General features: G+C 37.2%; 1 protein-coding gene across 5 annotated transcripts in view; it reads right to left on the reverse strand.

Moving 5' to 3' along the window:
* Positions 1–3269: 3269 nt before the first annotated feature.
* The window catches only part of RNF2 (ring finger protein 2), a 46349-nt gene continuing 27678 nt past the window's right edge, over positions 3270–21940 (reverse strand). For 4 of the 5 annotated variants that reach the window (XM_045983660.1, XM_045983658.1, XM_045983662.1 and 1 more), the window contains 6 exons: positions 15155–15243; positions 12072–12232; positions 11411–11626; positions 6662–6934; positions 5555–5726; positions 3270–5269 (listed from right to left, as the gene is read on the reverse strand). In XM_045983660.1, the coding sequence (XP_045839616.1) occupies positions 5168–5269; positions 5555–5726; positions 6662–6934; positions 11411–11626; positions 12072–12232; positions 15155–15241 (1011 nt within the window). In that variant the 5' untranslated portion in view covers positions 15242–15243 and the 3' untranslated portion in view covers positions 3270–5167. Of the gene's footprint in view, positions 5270–5554; positions 5727–6661; positions 6935–11410; positions 11627–12071; positions 12233–15154; positions 15247–21940 lie in introns of all 5 variants that reach the window. The other variant, XM_045983659.1, reaches the window with a different exon arrangement.

Consider the following 21940-nt stretch of genomic DNA (forward strand, 5'->3'; position numbering starts at 1 on the left):
TTGATAGGTGTCCCAGAGGTCTCTGCAGCATTCTCCCCTTCTTTTTCTGATAGGAAACTCTCAATTGGACTGTGTTCTCATTTGTTGAATATTTCTACCAGTTCACATCTGTTAGCCCCTCTATTTTTAATTCTTTTAAGTAAGCTCTATGCACAATGTGGGGCTTGAACTCACAAACCCGATATCAAGAGTCACATGCTTTACTGATAAAGCCAGTCAGACACCCAGGATTTTCTTTCTATGAATATATTTCACTTTATTATTTCAATCCAGAATTTCTATATGGTGGTTTTACCCTAATTTCTACCTCTTTAGTGTTATTCTCATTTGTTCTCATATCTACTCTTTAAGATATGGTTTCTTTTAGTTCTTTGGACATGTTTTTAGACACTAACTTAAAATCTTTGTTTAGTAATAAGTCCAACATCTGGGTATCTTCAGTCTTTCCTACTTCTTCACATATATTGTAAATTTCTGTTGAAAACTAGACATTCAAAATAAAAATAATACAGGTTGAGTGACCTTCCTGGATTAATTCTAATAAGACATTGCATTCTTTGCTGTGTGTGATCACTATATTCTACTTCATTAATTTAGAGGTCAGCTAATGCTAATGCTCAAATGCCTTGAAACAATGGCATAACTCCCTCAGCCTTGTTGAAGTGCTCTGAAAATGTGTTGGGATAGGCCTCCAACATCACAACATGTAGTTTTGTTTTGTTTTTTCCCAATTTGACCTTAGTATTCACTTCCTGCTTGCAGAGGCTCACGTTGTGCCACAGGTACAATTAGTGACTTCCTTTTCTCCCCCTTGGGAATGCATACAGCCTTGCACATGCATGCGGCCTTCGGTATTCACAGGAATATATGAAGCTTTTCAAAGTCCTACACGGACATGTCATTCCTCAGCTTTTCCTTTTATTTTTTTGGCCACCTTCTTTTTAGTCCCAACTGGCATCACTGCCTCAAAACACTGCTACGCTAAACAACTGAAGCTGTTTTTAACAAACAGGCTGTAGACAGGGCTCTATACACACAGGGAGAGTTAGATCAAATAAAGACAAGTTCTGGGACTAGAGCTATTCAGTGAAGGACCAGACAAGTCAAATAGTGATGGTTCTCTGGGATGGGCTTTTTAGGGAGCGTTAAGCCCTTTCCAGGGGTTCCAAGGCTGCAGATTTTCACTGCTACCATAGTTGCAAGGCTATTCCTTTTCAAGGCTACCCAGAAGTGGGGGGGAAAGCGTAGAGCAATCTCTAATGCTATGGAACTTAGTTTTTATTACCGATAAATATTCAGATTACTGAAAGCCTTTAGTACAGTTTCAGAGTTCTGAAAAACTTGATTTTGACAACTTTCACATGTTCTTATCACTTTTATGGAAGAACAGATTTTCAGAGGTCCTTACTCCATTAATTTAGAAGCATTCTCAAGGAAGTAATTTTTATAGTGACAACTGCATGCAAATATTCCTTTCTTATAACTATGTTTCTATTTTATTTTTATAAAAGCAAGTATTTCTAAGCAGTAATGTGAGGGGATTTTTAAAAGACAGCTTTTCTCCAAAAAAAAAAAAAAAAAAAAAAGACACCTTTTCTCATCTAGCATTTCAATTATTTCATGTTTAGTTATCTAAATCAGAATTCTGACCCTCAATTTCCTAAAATGTACAAGGGAAACATGATCTTCACAGGGTTCAAAGAATTTTAAATTATAATGTAAAACTTACGACAAAGCCACAGTAATCAAACAGTGTGGTACTGACAAAAGGACAATCATATATATAGACCAGGTGGAATACAGAGCCCAGAAATAAACCCTCATATATATAGTCAATTAATCTCAAGTAAGACTGCCAAGACAATGTAATGGAAAAACAGCAGTCTTTTCAATAAACGGTGCTGGAAAAACTGGATATCCAAAAGCAAACAACAAAGCTGAATCCTTTCCTTTTACCATGCACAAAACTCAAAATGGATCAAATACCTACATATAATAGCTAAATCTATAAATAAAACTCTTAGAAGAAAACATATATATAAGACGTTCCTAACACAGGATTTGACAATGCTTTCTTGGATAGATAGGACACAAAAAGCATAGGCAACAATGAAAACAACAAAAACAGGCAAACTAGACTTCATCAAAATTAGAAATTTTGTGCACCAAAGGACACTATCAAGAGAGTAAATAAGCAACCCACAGAATGGGACAAAGTATTTCTACATCGTATATCTGATAATAGATTAAAACACTCCTACAATTCAACAAATCACCACCCTATTAAAAATGAGCAAGATCTGAACAGACATTTTTCTACAGAAGATATACAAGTAGTCAATAAGTATGTGGAAAGATTAGTATTTTAGGGAAGTGTAAATAAAACCACAATGAAATAACACTTTACCCTCATTAGGGTAACTATTAAAAAACAAACAAACAACAAGTGTTGGTGAGAATGTGGAGAAACTGGAATTCTAGTACACTGCTGATGAGAATATAAAACGGTGCAGGCCCTGGGGAAAATGGTTTGGGGTTCCTCAAGAAATTAAACATAGAATTACCGCATATTCCAGCAACTGTGCTTCTAGGTATATACTCAAAGAATTTAAAACAGGGACTCAAACAGATACTTGTACAAAAATGTACACAGTAGCATTATTCCAACAGCAAAAAGTGTCCATCCATCTGTGTCCATCCAAAGATAAATGGATAAATAAAATATGACATAAATATACAACATGGATGAACCTTAAAAACATGCTACATGAAATAAGACAGACACAAAGGACAAATATTATATGATTCCACTTATAAAAGGTGCCTAAGATACTCAACTTGAAAGAGAGAAACAATAAAGGTTACCAAGGGCTTGAGGGATGAGGATGGGGAAAGGAATGGGGAGTTACTGTTTAATGAATCCAGAGTTTGGGATGATGAATTTAAAGTTGTGAAACTAGATAGCAGTGATGTACACAACGCTGTGAATGTACTTAATGCAACTGATTTATACACATAAAAATGGTTCAAATGGTAAATTTGGTTATGTATGTTTTACTACAACAAATTTTAAAATGATAATGTATCTTAAAGGACTTACCTCATTTGGTGAGCCTTTTGTTCTTCAATGGAAAGAGTGGGTATACAAGTTACTTAGATAAATAGTTACAAAACCTTGGTTGGTGGCGATAGTAAACAGTACCCACCCACCACACACACACACACACACACACACACACACACGAACTACCCTCAGTGCTCTACCAAATACCTATTATATTTTGCAAAGAATTACACATCTAATGAAGTCACTAATGACGCAGAGTTTACATCCTCCCATACCAACAGAAAAGAAACACATACATTCTCTAAGCACAAAGCTTATATTCACAAATAATTTTCTGCTTCAAGACAAAATTTCAATTAATCACAATGGGAATTTAGTTATTTAATGCAACCACTAATCTAACATCACGAATAAAATCTAAGCAGTTATATCACAAAACCAGGGTTATATGCAGTGGACATGCATTAATAATCTATACAACTTAACATTACACCAGAAAAGGAATTGAATACAAAATTTCCCTTGATTTTTGGTGGTCTTCAAATTTCATGGCACAATAAAACTATAAAAACGGATTTGAAATATTTTCAATAAGACAGTAAAAAATTTAATGAGCCTTTAAGTTTTCATATTGAACTGAAGATTTAAAACATCAAGCTGGCCCCAATCTGTCAAAAATGACAGATAAATATTTACAATGTTTAGACAGGTTATTTAGTTACAATGGAACTGGAGAACTACTCAACCCGGGGGGGGGGGGGGGGGGATCCTTTGAGGTTAATTTCTCAATGCAATCAAGTCTTTGTAAATACTGTGATAATTATAAACCTGGAAACATACCTGGAATCAGGACAGTGATGAAAAGCAACACACAAGTCAATCTTACTTCTAATCTGTCTTCATAAAGCCTTCTGGCTCTAAAAGCCCAACACTGTCCCTAAATATAAAACTAAATTAAGAACAAAAAAATGACTTTACCCTACTTGCTGCCGTTCTTCTACAAAATAATCGTTCACTAGGGCAGGGCTCAAGCTCCATTAACTTGCTTCTCTAGAGTGTGATTAGCAGAGCACCAAATTTATAAAGTGATAGGGCCACCGAAAATGCTGAACACACTTTTCAAACAGAAGTAAACTTTCTTTTCCAGATGTTAGTTAGTTCTTTGTGCCATGTTATTCTTGAAACTTATGTGGCTACCAAGAAAAAAAGAATTAGGGAAGCTTTGAACATATCTTGTACTTTTCATCAAGGCTAAAGTGCAAAATATCTCCACATCTCTGGTATTTTAATAGGAAAAAACATCAAACACACATAATAAAGGAACTGAAGTGACAGTGAAGCTAATACAAAAGACCTCTTTAAATATACACTTGAAGACTACATAAGACCAATTTAATTTTTCTTTCTTCAGTGAAATCTGTAAATGAACCAAGTTCTCACAGAACTTGACATTTTGTTTCTCTTTCCCAGGATCAGAAATTCCAAAATTAGAGGGAAAAAATGGAAAAAAATAACATTGCATGACAATGGACACTAAGTTCATAAAGAACCTTTTTTAAGAAATGAGATATTATGGAAGAAAATACCATGAAAATAATAATCCTATGAGAATTGTTTTTTAAGCACAGTAAATTTGAGCCTTGGTCTTCATGAAGATACTACAGCTTATATAGAAAACTATAAATATACAAGACTCCAGGAAAAAAAGTCAAAATACATATTATTTAACATTCTGTAGGCCTAAAAAACTTTTGAGGGGAAGGAAAAGGATAGCCAACTGAATCTTCACTTAAGAATATGGAACTGTGAAAAATTCCTGGGTCAAAAGGGTGCTCCAAATGGAACCATACTTCATGGAAACATACAACTTAGATATATTTTTAAAAGGAAAGAAAAAGTCCTGAATAATTGCAGTCCCTTCCAAAAGGAAATTTTAAATTAAGGGGAAAAGATTCTAATAGTGTAAACGAGTCTGGCTCAGAAAGAAAACTGAACAACATATCCAAGATTCTGTCCATAAAAGTAAAGACGTTACATCTTTAATATTAAAGAAATAGGCTATAAAAAAAGTTCATTCTCAGACTTGGTTTTAGTAAAAGCTCATTTGTGCTCCTTTGTGGGTGCATAATAAAGTTCCATGGGTTTGTTCACTTTCCAGTATTTCTCACTGACCAATTCCAGAGAAAAAGAGCCATTTAATACCTAAAACAGAAAAAAGAAACAATTAAAAAACTATTCAAAGCACAGCAGTGAGATGAAACAAACATCAAAGTCCATTTTTTTTTTACTCTTAGGATAAAACTTGTCACTCATACTATTCATAAAAGGACAACCAAAAGATACCAAAATAATTACCCCATTGCAATTTCTCATTCTGTCAGGGTCTCAGGGTCCTGAACATTTTTATTAGGCCCCACCAAAACACCTGCCAATCCCAGATGGTGAATGTGCTCCCAGTTTCAACAGCCTGATCTTTTAAATACTCACAGTGAACTGCCCACTGGCTGTTGCTATGTAAATGGTATACTGTTTCTCACTGGCTGTATCAAGGTTCATCTGGTTTGATTCTCCTTTGCTTCGAAGTTCCTCCAAAGCTAACCTCACAGCCAGATACTTGGATAGGTGATCAACAGTGGCATTACCTGAAGTTTTTATGTATCTGGAAAAATAAATCATTAATAATTTAATTTCTACACTAATGATAAAAACATACTCAAATTATAGAATACATTTCTAACAAGCTGAATAAAATGTAAATGTCTCAATTACTGATAAAAGAGTATCAAAAATTTACTCCTCTATTACCTAAACATTTTTTATCGCAAGGTGCGGAAGAGGGGAAAGTACACACTCACCATCTGTCTACGAGGGCATGAAAGCTCTACCTTACCATCTGTGAATATGACATGACAAAAAATCAAACAAATAGAAGGACTACTGCAGCAGGGGGAAAAAATACCCCTCAACCCCAAGAAGCAGAATTCTACCATCTACAGCAGCAAGAGGAATAATAAAATTCTGAGCAAATTTTATACTAAGAACTGATCAATTTTCTGGTTTTTAAAACAGAGCCAAGAAGCACTAATCTTAAGACTTTTTCTTAAAGCATGTTTATAATTCAATCTCTCATTCAACAAGTTAAAGGACTCTTCTTCCCCCTCTACCTAGGAGGCTCATTCCTTTTGTTTATTCATTTATTTTTAAGATTTTATTTATTTATATGAGAGAGAGAGAGAAAAAGTATGAGTGGGGGGAAGGGCAGAGGAAGAGGGAGAATCAGGCTCCCCACTAGGCAGGGAGACCAACACAGAGCTCAATCCCAGGACTCTGGCATCATGACCTGAGCTGAAGGCAGAGCCTTAACAGACTGAGCCACCCAGGTGCCCCAGGGTCACTCCTTTTAGAGACACAAATGTGGGTAGGAAGCACACAAAGAAGAAGGAAAATTGTAATCTAGGCAGCCAGAACATCCAAAGGAACCCTGGCAATCAATGGCATGACAAATACTGCCCTTATTTCATACACAAAATTGCCTTTTAACTCCAAATTAAGTATTATGAATTCAAATAATCTGAAGCTAACCTACACACTTACCTTGTCTGTGCACTATCATCTTTTTCCATTAGTGTGGGATGAGGCCTGAATACTAATTCAATTTCACTAGCACCATCCATTACTGGATCAATTGCCACTGTTGCATTGTTATTATCAAGCTCAAGCCCGGAATCGTCAGACGTTTTGGTCCGTTTGTTACTCGGTCCTGCTTCCTGATTACTGTGCGTGGAAGCATTACTACAGTGAGAACTGTCACCGTTGTCTTCTGCGCCACTGCCATTCTCAATCTGCTGTTTCTTGCCTCGCTGTAATCTAGTGAAGAAAAAATAAGAAGTTGCATAAAATTTATATTTGGACCTTTTGAATGCACTGATTTTGAAACAGGTTTACTGAACTTTAGAATTCTAAAAAAGTCTTCATAACTAAATTTGCTCCAAGCTGGATAATGGCATTTATTTTGAAACTTCATGTCCCAGAAATTTCTAAAGAACCTTACTCACACAGATATATTTGAATGACTTAAATAAATGTTTATAGTCACTTAAATGTTTATAGTCACAAAAATTATTTTCTTTGTTGACTATAGGAATTATACTATTTACATGTTGATAAATTTTTTTGTTACGAGATTTTAAATCTAAACAAAGACAATTCAGAAATGAAAATGTAAAAGTTCTAAAGGAAGATATTCATGCCTCTTTAATTAAAAGTTCTTATGGAAACAAGATTTAAGAGAACGTTAAGCAGTCCCTCCCTGCCAACCTCACTCAAAGTTTGCTAATGCAATATAAAAGGATGCTGGTGAGAAAAATGAGATGGATAGCTAAATCACAAGCATGGATAAAGCAGCAGTCTAACACGCTCGAAAACAGAAACAAACAAAAAAACACCAATAACTGGGCAAGGTGCTTTGTGTACAGATCTGACTTACTCATCAAAACAATGGTCACGGAAAATGATCATCACAGTAGTTAACATTATTGTCATTTTATAGTTGAGAAAACCAATGAAACAAGTTCAAAGCTCTATGGTTATAAGCTAATAAGTACCAGAACCAGAGCTAAGATGTGAAGCACATTCTACCACACTGCCCCCTATCTGTATATGAAAGAAATATGAGAAATGACCTGCACTTCTGAGATAGTATCATTATTACTTGTTTACTGCCAGTACAAGGAAATCATAGCCCACTGCTTAGGAAACATGCTCAAAAACCTGTAATTTAAAAAAAAAAAAACAAAAAACAAAAAACACAAAATACTGTTTATGTCTATATATCATTTCAAAATTAAGTGGGGATCATTAACATATCAAATGACAAAACTATGATCCAAAAAGATGTAAACAGATGTAGTGAAATATTAGTCTTAAAAAATGTGAAATAAGAGGCACCTGGGTGGCTCAGCCTCTGCCTTTGGCTCAGGTCATGATCTCAGGGCCCTGGGATGGAGCCCTGCATCGGGCTCTTTGCTCGACGGGAAGCCTGCTTCCCCCACCAACTCTCTGCCTGCCTCTCTGCCTACTTGTGATCTCTCTCTGTCAAATAAATAAATAAAATCTTAATAAAAAGTGAAATAAGCCAGTCACGATTCCATGTATATGAGGTATTTAAAGTAGTCAAATTCATCAAAACAGAAAGTAGAATGGTGGTCGCCAAGAGATGATGAAATGAGTTGTTTAATGGGTACAGAGTTTCGGTTTTATAAGATGAAAAAATTTCTGGAAATTGGTTGTACATTAATGTGGATGTATTTAAAATACTGAACTGTACTCTTAGAAATGGGTGAGATGGTAAATTTTACATTGTATCTTTTTTATCACAATTTAAAATACATATATATGATATGAACAGGCCAAAATAATGAAACAGAAAAATACAACAGTGAAAATATAAAGACCACACTTAAATATTTCCTAAAATCTACAACTAAAGCAAAAGCAAAGTTGTTTCAGTTGATTATAAAGTAATCTAACAGGGTTACTTTCTTAATGTACTTATTTTTATCCCAAACTTCTTTCCAAAAAAGTGTGAGGTCGACAGACCTAGGTTAATTTATTTCAGGCATCATTCTTAAAATAATGTTCATAATAGAGATTAACAGCTTATTATATCTTGCATTTATCAAATCATATGTGTAATACTCCATACCATTCTAGAGGTAGCATTTCAAGACCTACACCATCAAACTTAAATGTCATTGAGGAACAATAACAGTAATTAGGAATGTCAATATTTAGCTTCTATCCTTGCTCGGCGGGGCGCCTGCTTCTCCCTCTGCCTGCTGCTTCCCCTGCTTGTGCACACTCTCTCTCTCTCTGACAAATAAATACAAAAAAATCTTAAAAAAAAAATTAGCTTCTACTATTTAAAGAACTAGTAGAAAGAAGCAGAATCTGAAATAAGAATCCAACATAAATATTTGGACAAAGACAGATCAAGATTGCTACACATAAGAAACTAATTTTAACTCAATATAAAAGAACTTTAAAAAATTCATACATTCAGAAATATTTACTGAGCAGCTATCTGAAGCCAAGCATTGTTCTATGCACTGCAATTATAACAATCAGATATACTGACAGTCTCTGCCCTCTAAGGGCTTATATTGTTCTACGTAGCAGGTAACACATACATGTCAGAGAATAAGTTCTGTGGAGAAAAATGAAGAAGGAAGGTAAGGTGGTTGGAGTCCTGAGGAAGAAGAGGGGAACTTAGCAGACATCTGAAGAAAGAGTGTGCCATGTGGATTATCTGGAGGAGGGGTCCTTAAAGAGAGAATAATAAGTATAAACGGCCTTGAGACAAAACCATGCTTCGGAAATCTGAAGATCAGCAAGGAAGCTGCAATAAAGTTGTGAACAAATGAAAGGAGCTTCCATCACATACGCCCACCATTAGAAATGTTCAAGCAAAATCAAAGGACTATCTATAAAAGATTTTGCAAAGGGGACTCTTTGTCCTGCTTAAAATAGTATCTAAAATGAGCACCATTAAAGTCCCTCAAACTGGGGCGCCTGGGTGGCTCAGTGGGTTAAAGCCTCTGCCTTCAGCTCAGGTCATGGTCCCAGGGTCCTGAGATAGAGCCCCGCATCGGGCTCTCTGCTCTGCAGGGAGCCTGCTTCCTCCTCTCTCTCTGCCTGCCTCTCTGCCTACTTGTGATCTCTGTCTGTCAAATAAATAAATAAATAAATAAATAAATAAATCTTTAAAAAAAAAAAGTCCTTCAAACTCTTAGAAATGCATAACTCTTTCAAAATAAATACATTCAACACTTAATACTTTATTTTACTTTGCTCAACAGAGTTGTAGGTCAGTTTCATATAGTTACAATGTAGCACATCTTCAAAACCACTTCGGAACCTTAAAAATAGCAATGCCTGGAACTCAATCAAAGATTCTGATTTGTTTGGCTTGGGATGATACTGGAAGTCCCAAAATTTTAAAACTTTCTGTGATTCTGGGGCGCCTGGGTGGCTCAGTGGGTTAAGCCACTGCCTTCGGCTCAGGTCATGATCTCAGGGTCCTGGGATCGAGTCCCGCATTGGGCTCTCTGCTCGACAGCGAGCCTGCTTCCCTCTCTCTCTCTCTGCCTGCCTCTCTGTCTGCTTGTGATCTCTCTGTCAAATAAATAAATAAAATCTTTAAAAAAAAAAAAAAAACTTTCTGTGATTCTAATGTTCAGCCAAGGTGAGAAACACTAAACTGGGATGGGGCTTTACTGGCATCTCTTACTTTGGAAAATGATGACTCTCACTGAGGCCCGAATATATTAGGAAGTATCAGAAAGGAAACTACAATGAGGGTAAGAAAGTGGCCAGATTATGCAGGGTGTTGAAAACCATCACTAAGGTCATTTAACCTGAAAGTGAAGAGAAGATAGATATAAGAGGCTTCAAAGCAAAGGAGAACCATGATCTGACTTTCAGTTTAACAGAATCACACTTGTGGATGTGCTGAGAACAGACTTTGTAAGGAAAAACATGGAAAATAAAAAGACCAATTAGGAGGCTATTTCAATACTTCAAATGAACGGTGGTGGTGGCCTAGACCAATGTAGATATATTACGGAAAAAGTTAAATATGTATTTATTCATAGATTGGGATATACAATGTGAGAAAATAGAAAAATGTTAAGGGTGACGCCAAAGTTTTTGGCTAAAGCAAGTGTAATGACAGTTGCCATCAACTGAAATGAACAAGAATGAAGAGGAGTAGGGAGTAAGAATAAAAAGTTCAGTACTGGACATGTTAAATTTGAGTTAAGGAATAAGCTGATTTATACAAAAGGAACCAGGAGAATACTGTCTCCTGAAAGCCAAGTGGAGAAAACCATTCAAAGAGAAATTAAGTGTCAAATGCTGCTGAGGAAGACAGGAAAATGAGGTCTGAGAATAAGTGATTAAATTTTGCAATCTGGAGGTCAATGGAAAATTTGATAAAGTGATGTGGAGGTAGGGGAGGGGAAAAAAGCCTGAATACAGGGGGTTCAAAACAGAGTGGGAAAAGAACTGGAGATAGTGAGCACAACTTTTTCAAGCAGTTTTGCTATAGAAAAGAAATGGTAATTGGAGGGGGAAGTGGGTACAACAGAGAATAGTATTGTAAACCAAAAACCCTATTAACACCTGGAGGTATATATTATGCCTGCATGGACATGAAATCATGCAGAACTTCTATTTATTGTTACATTGTATCTTTTTCAAAGTGGAGGCTGCTAAGTAAATTCAATACTTTAATAAAAGTATTCAGAAAAACGGCCACCATCACTGGCCTTCTTTCCCATATACCTGTTCATGGCCTGTATCTTCAGTCCTTCCTCAATGCTGTGACTGAGTGCTTGCTGATTATTGTGCTTGTTGATCCTGGCTAATACTCTCTCTTGATGAGCTTCATACTCATCACGACTTGGATAAATTTTGCTGATAAGCGCATCAAAGTTTGGGTCTGGCCTTAGTGATCTTTTAGAAACTAGCTTTTTCCGACAGGTAGGACATTCTTTATTGCTAAATAAAAAGAGGGGAAAGAAAATGTAAACAATGTCAGTATCTTTGAGCTAAGGACAAAAACATCCAACTTCTGGATAGTTACCTCTATTCTAATACCTTTACTCAGTCACAGAAATTTAAACTGATTAATCTGAATTTCTTTGAAAATCTGATTTGAGAGTAAGCGAGATTTTGGGAGCTTCAGGCAATATTTGCCAATAGGCAAAAATTCTATTACTTTCCAATGGTAATTCAAATATAATCATTTTAGAAATAAAAATCTATTCCTTGCTAATATAAATTTTTGATATCCATGCCCTACAAGGAAAATTTAATCACTAATACATATTAATTTATCAATTCTTTTATGAAAATATTCATATACTTAGAGCATACTTCTCAAAACCCATATAAGCACCATGTTGGTATAATTAAATACCTAGTATAACTCATTTCAACATACCCACTTCTGAGGGCTGTGATAATGCAGTCTGCACAAAAACGATGTAAACACTCCTTTGTAGTCATGGTGTTCTTCAACATATCCAAACAAATTGGACACATTAATTCACTGTGTAGACTTCGAGGTGAAACCACAATTTCCAAGCCATCCGTTATTGCCTCCTATAGAAGAGTCACTTTAAGATTAAATGCTACCTATTTTTTTTTTTTATTATGGACAAGTTGAAACATAACGAAAGTACTGAAAATGACAAAAATGAACTGTGTACCCATCACCCAGCCACCACCATCAACTCAGTTTTATCATAATCTTCCCCAACACCCCAGTCCCACCAATTATCTTATTTTAATGCTAAAAAAATAACATAATAATGTGTTGAAAAGCCAAGTAACATAATAAAAAAACACTGAATTTAGAATCAGATGCCTTACGTTCTAGTTCCAGCCATATTAACATGACTCTAAATAATAATTTAACATTGTCTTCTTACCTTCAAAATGAGGAAGGTAAAGCTAAATAAACTTTAATTCTTCTATCTCCACAAATTCTACCATTTTGATAACAAACTATATATTTCATGCCATCCATTTAAATATTTTAAGAGTCCAATACAAGTATTTCTGATTTACACACAGTTTAACAGGGTTTCATTCTGAATGCACTTCTTGAACCTAAAGTCTTGATCCACAGAAGCAGTTTTATACAAAGTGGTCAGGTTCTCAGGCTAACCTACAAACTAATTTAACCCACAGTACCAGTATTAGAATTTCTAACTGTTATATGTAAAAATGTTTCAGTGCAAAAATGCATTTGGAGTTCCAGTGTAGAATTCCAGCACATCTCCTAGCAGCAGAGATGACGCCTGCTTTCTTCATCATTACCCACCTTTCCCACAAGGTGGCACTGAGCACAAATTATCTAGCTCTAAAGTTACAGATACTGGCTCCTATGGACTGAGGAGATGTCTAATAGGTGGCTCCTGAAGAGGAAGGTGCAGGTAGAAATAAAAGGCTTCCCATATGTTACTGACACTTCCTACTTCCACTGGCTCTCCACACTTGTTTCCTCTACAAGGAAAGATACAGAAACTATTGTCCATTAAGGTGGCTCGGTGGGCTGGGCCGCTGCCTGCGGCTCGGGTCATGATCTCAGGGTCCTGGGATCGAGTTCCGCGTCGGGCTCTCTGCTCAGCAGGGAGCCTGCTTCCCTCTCTCTCTCTCTCTGCCTGCCTATCTACTTGTGATCTCTCTCTGTCAAGTAAATAAATAAAATCTTAAAAAAAAAAAAAAAAAAAGATACTGTCCATGAAGGACTCAAGTAAAATATCTTTACATTTACAATAACTACCACTATTTTTGAACGTCTTATTATGTCTCAACCTCTCTATAGAAAGCACTTTCAGCGTCTTTACTTAATACACACAAACTTTTGACTCAGGAATTAAAACCTCTATTTCACAAATGAGGAAATTATCAGAGTATGATGACGACTCAGCTAGTAACCAAGTCTGTCCTCTTCCTCTTTAAAACTTGCCTAGCAAAATCCCAGCCCAAGATAAACTCGACCATCCACGTTCTTGATCTATGTACCTGTGCAGGTGTCTAGCACTGTGGGAGAAAAAAAGGGGGGGGGGGAATCAACCAGACTGGTATCACTAAAAATTTCACAAGTTTCAAACAAGAGTTCAACACCCTAAGCAATAAGTTTCTCTTCTAACAAACTTGTTTTTTTCTAAGCTATTTATTTCACACCTTTTTCTTCTATCTGCAGAACTTCCTACATCTGAACATTCAAAAGATTTATGTCACCTCAAAATTTCACTGTTGAGTTCTCTCATTTTCTGACATTTTTATAAATCTTCTTTCTTGCTACAAAGAGAAAATATGCCTCTTCCTATCAAAAGTACCTTCCTTCCTCCCTTTTCAAGTATATCCTTTCCATTACTTTATTTGCTCTCAGGCTTCAGCAGTCTCTGGACTCTCCACTGGATCAGCCTAGAGCAGTATCTGCATGGGGCTGCTGTCTAGTGAAATCTGACCAATACACCTGAAAGCCATGCAGGCCACGGGGATGTCCTTGGTGCACCTCTTATCTCTCATATTATAAACAAAATTTAAAAACTTCCCAATTCCATGTTCCCCTCCAGTTTCTACTCCCATTTCTCTGCTTCTCTACAGAATAAAACTTCTCTGAAAAATTACCTACACATTTTTCACTCTTTTCCCCCTTCAACACAGCACAATCTATTCAAGTGAATTTACTCCTGCCAAGATCATGAAGTATACACTGCCACATACAACGTACAATTTTCCAATCCTTACACCTTACTTATCCTCTCAGTAGTGTTAAACACAGTAACTACATCCTCCCTCTTTAAGACGCCTCCACTTAGATTTTGATCCTCTCTCCATCTCCTATTTTTCTTTACTTTGCCTGTTCCTTCTGTCTCCTCTGCCAGCTTCTTTTCCATTTTTTTCCTTTATTTCTAAATGTTAAAGCTCCTCGGATGAAATTGTGGGCCCCTCTGCTTATCTCTCTCTCCAGGTGATCTTATTCTATTTTCATTGCTTAAAATGTGCTGACACCCCCCAAAATTTTATATTTAGTACAGACCCCTAGGTTAACATTTCTGCCTGCCTAACAGGCATCTCAAAATGAGTTCAGTTTAAGCATGTTTATCTCCTTCAAACTTGCTCCTCCCCCAGTCTTTCCCATCTTCACCTTCTTAATCTCTCTAGTGCCCCTCCCATTGTTATTTGTTATAGCACTGAGGACTTTCCCCCTTTACACTTCTCATATGTGTACTTCTGTGGATTTATTCATTTAATGTCTCTAAATTCCATAAGCTGGTGCCACATCTATTTTACTCACTTCCCCTAGTGCCTAGTGTAAGACCTGGTATAGAGTATACACTGACATTATATGTTGAATCAATGAATGAAGTATAAACCAAACATACACAAAACTACCTATATATAAGTTCATTATTATCATTTTGTTCTTTCAAGCTTTCATTTTCTAAAAATGTATCCCAGTTTCCGTATGTGTCATATTTCCCCAAAATTTATCTTAGTCTTCATTACCTGAGGTGTTCGTTGTAATTCATATAAACTGAGTTCCCATGTTTTGCTTAATGGTTGAGTTCCGTTTGTCTGCACAGCCTGAGACATTGCTAAGAATAAAAAGAAAAAGAAAAACCATTAGAGGCTCTTACTCTCACAAAACAAACTGAGGGTTGCCAGGAAAAGGGGGGTAGGGAGAAAGTGATTGTGCTGTGGACATTGGGGAGGGTTATGTGCTATGGTGAGTGCTGTGAAGTGTGTAAACCTGGCGATTCACAGATCTGTACCCCTGGGGCTAATAATACATTTTATGTTAATAAAAAAAATTTTTTTAAACTAAAAAAAAAAAAGAATAAAAAGAAAAGAAAAATAATTTCAGTACCCAGAAGGAAAGTAAATCTCAAAACTGATTTTTTGGAACTGTGAATCCTGCAAATAATCAAAGTAGAAATGACACACCAGCTCCTCAAAAACTGAAAGTGCAAGAATCTTTTCATTTATAAGTATGAGCTATCTGAGTGCAAGAGACCATCACTGATCTCTGAATGCCTAACAGGAAGCACAAAGACCTAAAATTATTACTGAATGTACAGAAATCAAGTCAATCCTAAACAATAAATAGAAACAATAAATGCTTCTAAAATCACGGTCCTGGAACTTAGAACTACACCAGGCAAACTTAAGACTCTCCAGTATGGTCAATTCTTGGCAGAGATAACAAAATCTACTTTATAGTACTTTAAACTCCTGATCATTCTGCCTCTACTTTCACAGCTCCACTCATGAAAAAAATCCCCTACTTGATACAGTAAGTCAGTTTATAATGTACAGAAAGCTCTTCCTAATGCTGAACCCAAAACTGCTACCTATTCATCCCACAGCTGCCCTCTGGAGGCACACTGATTATGACTAATAATTTTTCTGTAGGACAGCCTTTCAAATATTTGGGTACTGTTACATATCCCACCTGATTTTTCTTTCCTTTTGGCCAAATAATCTAGTTCTGCCTATGGTCCACCATCTAATGGGATTTCAAGGTTTCCTCACCACCCTGATATTAATTCTGCCTCTCCCCTCTAGTTATGAATAAACTGAACAATGTTAAGGCCAATTTCTATGCTTGTCTTTGAATAGGGGAATGGAATCTAGGATACTTGAGAAGATGGTCTTAGAAAACTAACTCTTGGGGCACCTGGGTGGCTCAGTCATTAAGCGTCTGCCATCAGCTCAGGTCAAGATCCCAGGGTCCTGGGATCCAGCCCCACATCAGGCTCCCTGCTCAGCGGGAAGCCTGCTTCTCCCTCTCCCACTCCTCCTACTTGCGTTCCCTCTATCGCTGTGTCTCTGTCAAATAAATAAGTAAAAATCTTAAAAAAAGAAAAAGAACTCACCCAATCAGCAATTAGCTCAACTTTGCTTTGAGAACTAAAAGCACTTCCCTGAAACTTAACCTCTGTTCGAGCCCCCTCTAAAATTCTATATACCTTGCCTCCTCTTTTAACAAAAGCCACATTCCATATGAAGTTTCTCCCTTGCCCAAGCACAAAATTTGAAATAAATATAATCAAATGTTTCAAATGAGCAAGTTGTGACTTTTTTTTTTTTTTTTTTTAAACAATTTCAAGACTGGGGTGCCTAGGTGGCTTAGTCAGCTAAGCCTCTGCCTTCAGCTCAAGTCATTATCAGAGGTCCGGGGATTGAGGCCTGCATCGGGTTCCCTGCTCAGCAGAGAGCATGCTTCTCCCTCCGCCCCTCTTCCTGCTCATGCTCTCTCAAATAAATTTCTAAAATCCTTAAAAAAAGTTTTACAATTTCAAGGTCATTCGCTGAGTGTACCTTGAGTATTCTCAGTCATTTTGCTTATCAGAACTAGTGGACTCCCAAATAAGCAAAAATTCCTTGAGCCTTTTATGCTTCCTGGTAGATACACGTGCCATTATTTCTGCCTACCAGAAATCCTACCACAACATAATCCTACCACAACATTATTTCTGCCTACCAGAAATCCTACACAACATAATAAATCTCTCAGAGAACTAAAATTACTCAGGTGGAATTTCTAATAATTTCAAATCCTAATCCCATGTCCCAACCTTTAACTGTTAACCTAAGGCCCACTATAAACAGAATAGTCCTTCTTCTGTCTCCAGAAAGCTCCCCCAGCAAATTAACGGGAACCATCAAGTAAAAGCCTTCTACTGAAGGCTCGCTTCTAGAGATATCAGCTCTCCCGCACGTAACCAAATTATTATCTGATTTAGATATTTGTATTCCTGTGGCAACAAGATGCAGGAAATAATTCACAAGTTAGTTGTAGATGCAGATTTTCCTGTATTTGGAAAAACTAGGATTTCTGTGGCTTTGATAAGTTTTCCAGTCTTTCTGTTTGTGTCTATATTACAATCACATGTTTCCTGGTGTCTGGAGTTTTACCTGCTCCTGCATGGATGTTACCTTACCAAACAATACAGCAGTTATCCTGAGACCCAAAGAAAGGATACAATCTTGCTGACTATCGAAACCACAATCTCTACTGAGAACATATCAGCAGTGTAGATCTGAATAATATAGATCGGAATAATGTGACCTGGCCAAGGAGGGTCAATGGAAATCTAAGGTTTAAAAATTCCTTTTTTTTTTTTTTTTTTTTTTTTTTTGCCTCAAGACATAATTCACACACACAGAAGAAGTATATACATAATACATGGCCTAAAAGGCCATGCTCTACCTGTGTAAAAGGAAGCTCAGATTTCTACTTTTGGCAGTCACTAAACAGAAAAGCTTTCAAGAATTAGTTCCTCTTTATGTCAATATACTGTGCCATTTAAATTTAATCTAAACTCTACCCTTCCCCAAAATCACTTAAAACCTTTCTTCTTCTTTCATTTGGTTAGAAGCTGCATTTCTGCTTGTCCAAGCCAAGAATGTGAAACACATATAGCTTCTGTTTTTCATAAGAGAATGAACTCTCATTTTAATGAACAGTATTTGGGAGTTATCTATGTACAGATACTACTAATATATAGACAGAGAAAACAAGAATGGGTCACCTAGGAATAATTATAACCTGAAAGGACGGAGAGAAGACATGAAGCCAGCGAAGATGAGAAATGAGGTCAGAAAAAGTAATCTTAGAAATTCTTTCCAGCAACAGGAATGTGCTTCCTGGATGACTACTTCCTGATGAGCTTTGCAGTACAACAGAAAAAGATCTAGGTCTATCTGGCCCAATACCCAACTTATAATAGCTCAATTATACTTGAATAAGAGATAGCCAACAAACTGCACAAACTAGGCTCTCACTTTTGTGGAGAGAATGTACAAATGAAAAGTGAACATTAGTCTGGACAAGAAAACTTGGCAGAAATAGAAAATAAATCTGATAAAAAAAAAACTTAGTTACAGGCAGATTTTGAAACCTTGCAGCTTCAATAACCAAAGTTGAAGAAATAGCAATACGATATTCACAATATTCTTTTAGTGACTGAAAATACCTGGCACTTCCATGCTGACTTATATGTCTTCATATGTATGGCAGATCACGCAATCCTTCTGCAAGGGGCTCAAAGTTATCTCAGAAGTTTTTCAAGACAGCACCCCCAAGAAGTGACTACCCAAAATGAGGAGAATATGCAAAAAGAGATGAGAAATTCTTACATGTTCTACATAGAAAGATTTAATACGTTTATCTTTTTTCAAAGATTGAGAGAGATTCAGAGAGCACACGTGTGTTGGGGGCAGGGAGCAGAGGGAGGGAGAGGGACAAGCAGACCCCACACTGAGCGCAAAGCTGGCCACAGGCAATTCCGGGACTTGGAGCTCACGACATGAAATGAAACCAAGAGTCAGACACCCAACCAACTGGGTCACCCAGACACCCCAAGTTTATCTTTTTTTTTTTTTAAGATTTTATTTATTTATTTGAGAGAGACAGTGAGAGAGAGCATGAGCGAGGAGAAGGTCAGAGGGAGACGCAGACTCCCCATGGAGCTGGGAGCCCGATGCGGGATTCGATCCAGGAACTCCGGGATCATGACCTGAGCTGAAGGCAGTTGTCTAACCAACTGAGCCACCCAGGCGTCCCACCAAGTTTATCTTTTTTAAAACAAAAAAAAGGTTAGACTTCTGGTTTCCAGTTCCACATGTTAGTCACCACTTTGTCCTCACAAGTCAAAAACTGTAGAGGCTAAAAAATCAAAAACTCTTCTTGGGTCCGTAAGCAAGGGGACAACCCAAGAAAACCACTGCCCCTAAGACAGAAAAGACAAAATACAGGGAATCTCAGCTTACCAGAGCAAGTCAGGAGTGGAAACTCCAACAGGAATTAGTGTCAAGTAGGGAAGTCTGAAGTGCAATAAAAAAAATTGCTGGGCACCTACGTGGCTCAGTGGGTTGAGCATGTAACTCTTGATTTTGGTTCAGGTCATGATACCAGAGTCGTGAGAGAAGTCCCACGTTGGGCTCCATGCACTGTGTGTGAAGTCGACTTGGGATCCTCTCTCTCTCCCTCAACCCCTCCTGCTTTTTCTCTAAATAAATAAGTAAGATCTTTAAAAAATTGCTGGAGGCTCAGGGCAAGGAAGTCTGATAGTTAAAAACTCCAGGAGGACTCAGTCATAGGAGAACCCCCAAAATACTATGAAATTTACCTCCAGAAGCTTGACCAGATTCCCACAGGAAATAATAGGAAAAATCCCCCTTATGCTTGCCAGAGCAGTATGTTCTTCTTAACAAGGCCGACCCTTAGGAAAAACTAGTTAATCAGAACCAAACATGCTGGAATATTATAAGAACCTAACTGACCTAGAAAGGGCAATACCCAACTCCACCCTATTCTAGCCATCCTGTCCCACCTAAGGGGGGAGGAAAATAACTGAGAACCACTAATGAAGCTCATAGTACATAGTATTAGTCTCACTAAAAGACTGAGACCTAATTATAAGACTATAGAGCCCTACCTCTCACCTTACATCTCACTACCACATAACTAAAGGCCTATTTACAGCAGTTCCTTGTACCCAGTACATCATGTCTGGCCATCTAGAAAAAAATGACAAGGCATACTAATGGCAAAAACACAATCTGAAGACACAAAGCAAGCATCAGAAGTGGACATGGCAAAACAGTCCTGGAATTATCAGACCAGGAATTTAAAACAACTATGATTAATATGTGAAGGGCTCTAATGAGTAAAGTAGACATAAGAACACATGGGCAATGTAAGCAGGGAGATAGAAATCCTGAGAAAGGGGCGCCTGGGTGGCTCAGTGGTTTAAGCCGCTGCCTTCGGCTCAGGTCATGATCTCAGGGTCCTGGGATCGAGTCCCATGTCCGGCTCTCTGCTCTGAAGGGAGCCTGCTTCCCTCTTACTCTCTCTGCCTGCCTCTCTACCTATTTGTGATCTCTCTCTCTCTCTCTCTGTCAAATAAATAAATAAATAAATAATCTTTAAAAAAAAAAAAAAAAAGAAAGAAATCCTGAGGAAAAAACAATAAGTAATGCTAAAGATCAAAAACACTGTAACAGACATGAAGAATGCCTTTGATGGGCTTATTAGTAGCCTGGATACTGCTCAGGCAAGAGCTCTTGAGCTAGAGGATGACAAGATCAATAGAATCCTCAAAAACTGAAAAGGAAAAAGAACAAAGACTGAAAAAAAAAAAGAGAGCAGAACAGAATATCCAAGAACTGTGGGTTAACCTCAAAAGATTTAACTACATGTAATGGGAATATGAGGAGGAGAAAGGAACAGAAGAAATCATTAAAACAGTAATGACTAAGAACTTCCCAAAATTAATGTCAGATATCACACCATAGATCCAGGAAGCTCAGAGAACTTCCAGCAGAATAAATGCCAAAAACACTACACCATGGTACATAATTTTCATACTACAGAAATTCAAAGATGAAGGAAAAAAGCATGAAAGAAGCCAGAGGAAACGGTTACACTTGCAAATAAATAAATAAAATTTTTAAAAATCAAAAAAATCAAAGTACAATTTATATCACATTACAGTTGCTTACATAGCTACCCTTCTGGCTTGACTGAAATACATCTTAATATTTTCTCCCATGCTAAGAGCCTGCTTTTCTTTTTTTTTAAGATTTTATTTATTTATTTGACAGACAGAGATCACAAGTAGGCAGAGAGGCAGGCAGAGAGCGAGAGGAAGAGAAGCAGTCTCCCTGCTGAGCAGAGAGCGCGATGCGGGGCTCGATCCCAGGACTCTGGGATCATGACCTGAGCCGAAGGTAGAGGCTTTAACCCACTGAGCCACCCAGGCGCCCCAAGTCTGCTTTTCAATAGAAGTTAAATAAATGACTGAGGGTACATACTCAGAAAGGAAAAAATGAACCTTACATGATACGTAACAGTAGAGAATGACTGCTTACTAAAGCTGATCTTAACATGATTTAACCAGGCATCTTCAAATTGGGGTATGCATGTATATTCCTGACCTAGACAAAAGCTTTCCAGTGAGTTAGCCAGGGCTAGGACAGTGTTCCAATAATTTGACTTACAGGTTACCAATTTTCCTGAAGTCTTTCTATCCAAATGACCTAAGAATAGGCCTATGTATCTGGGTGGGTCCCTCTCCTTCCCTAATCCTTTCATAAGTTTAGAAATCGTTCATTCACTCACTGGAATACTGATTTATCTACTGCGCACTATGCATTATACAAGGTGCTAGAAATACCAACAATAAACAGAACAAACATACATATAACAAACTAATAATTCTTGAGTGCTATATAAAAGATACAAAAAGGGGCTCTGGGTTACATAATCAATAGGAGAAAGGGAAC

The sequence above is a fragment of the Meles meles genome, chromosome 17, assembly GCF_922984935.1.
Source record: "Meles meles chromosome 17, mMelMel3.1 paternal haplotype, whole genome shotgun sequence".
NCBI classification, from domain to species: domain Eukaryota; kingdom Metazoa; phylum Chordata; class Mammalia; order Carnivora; family Mustelidae; genus Meles; species Meles meles.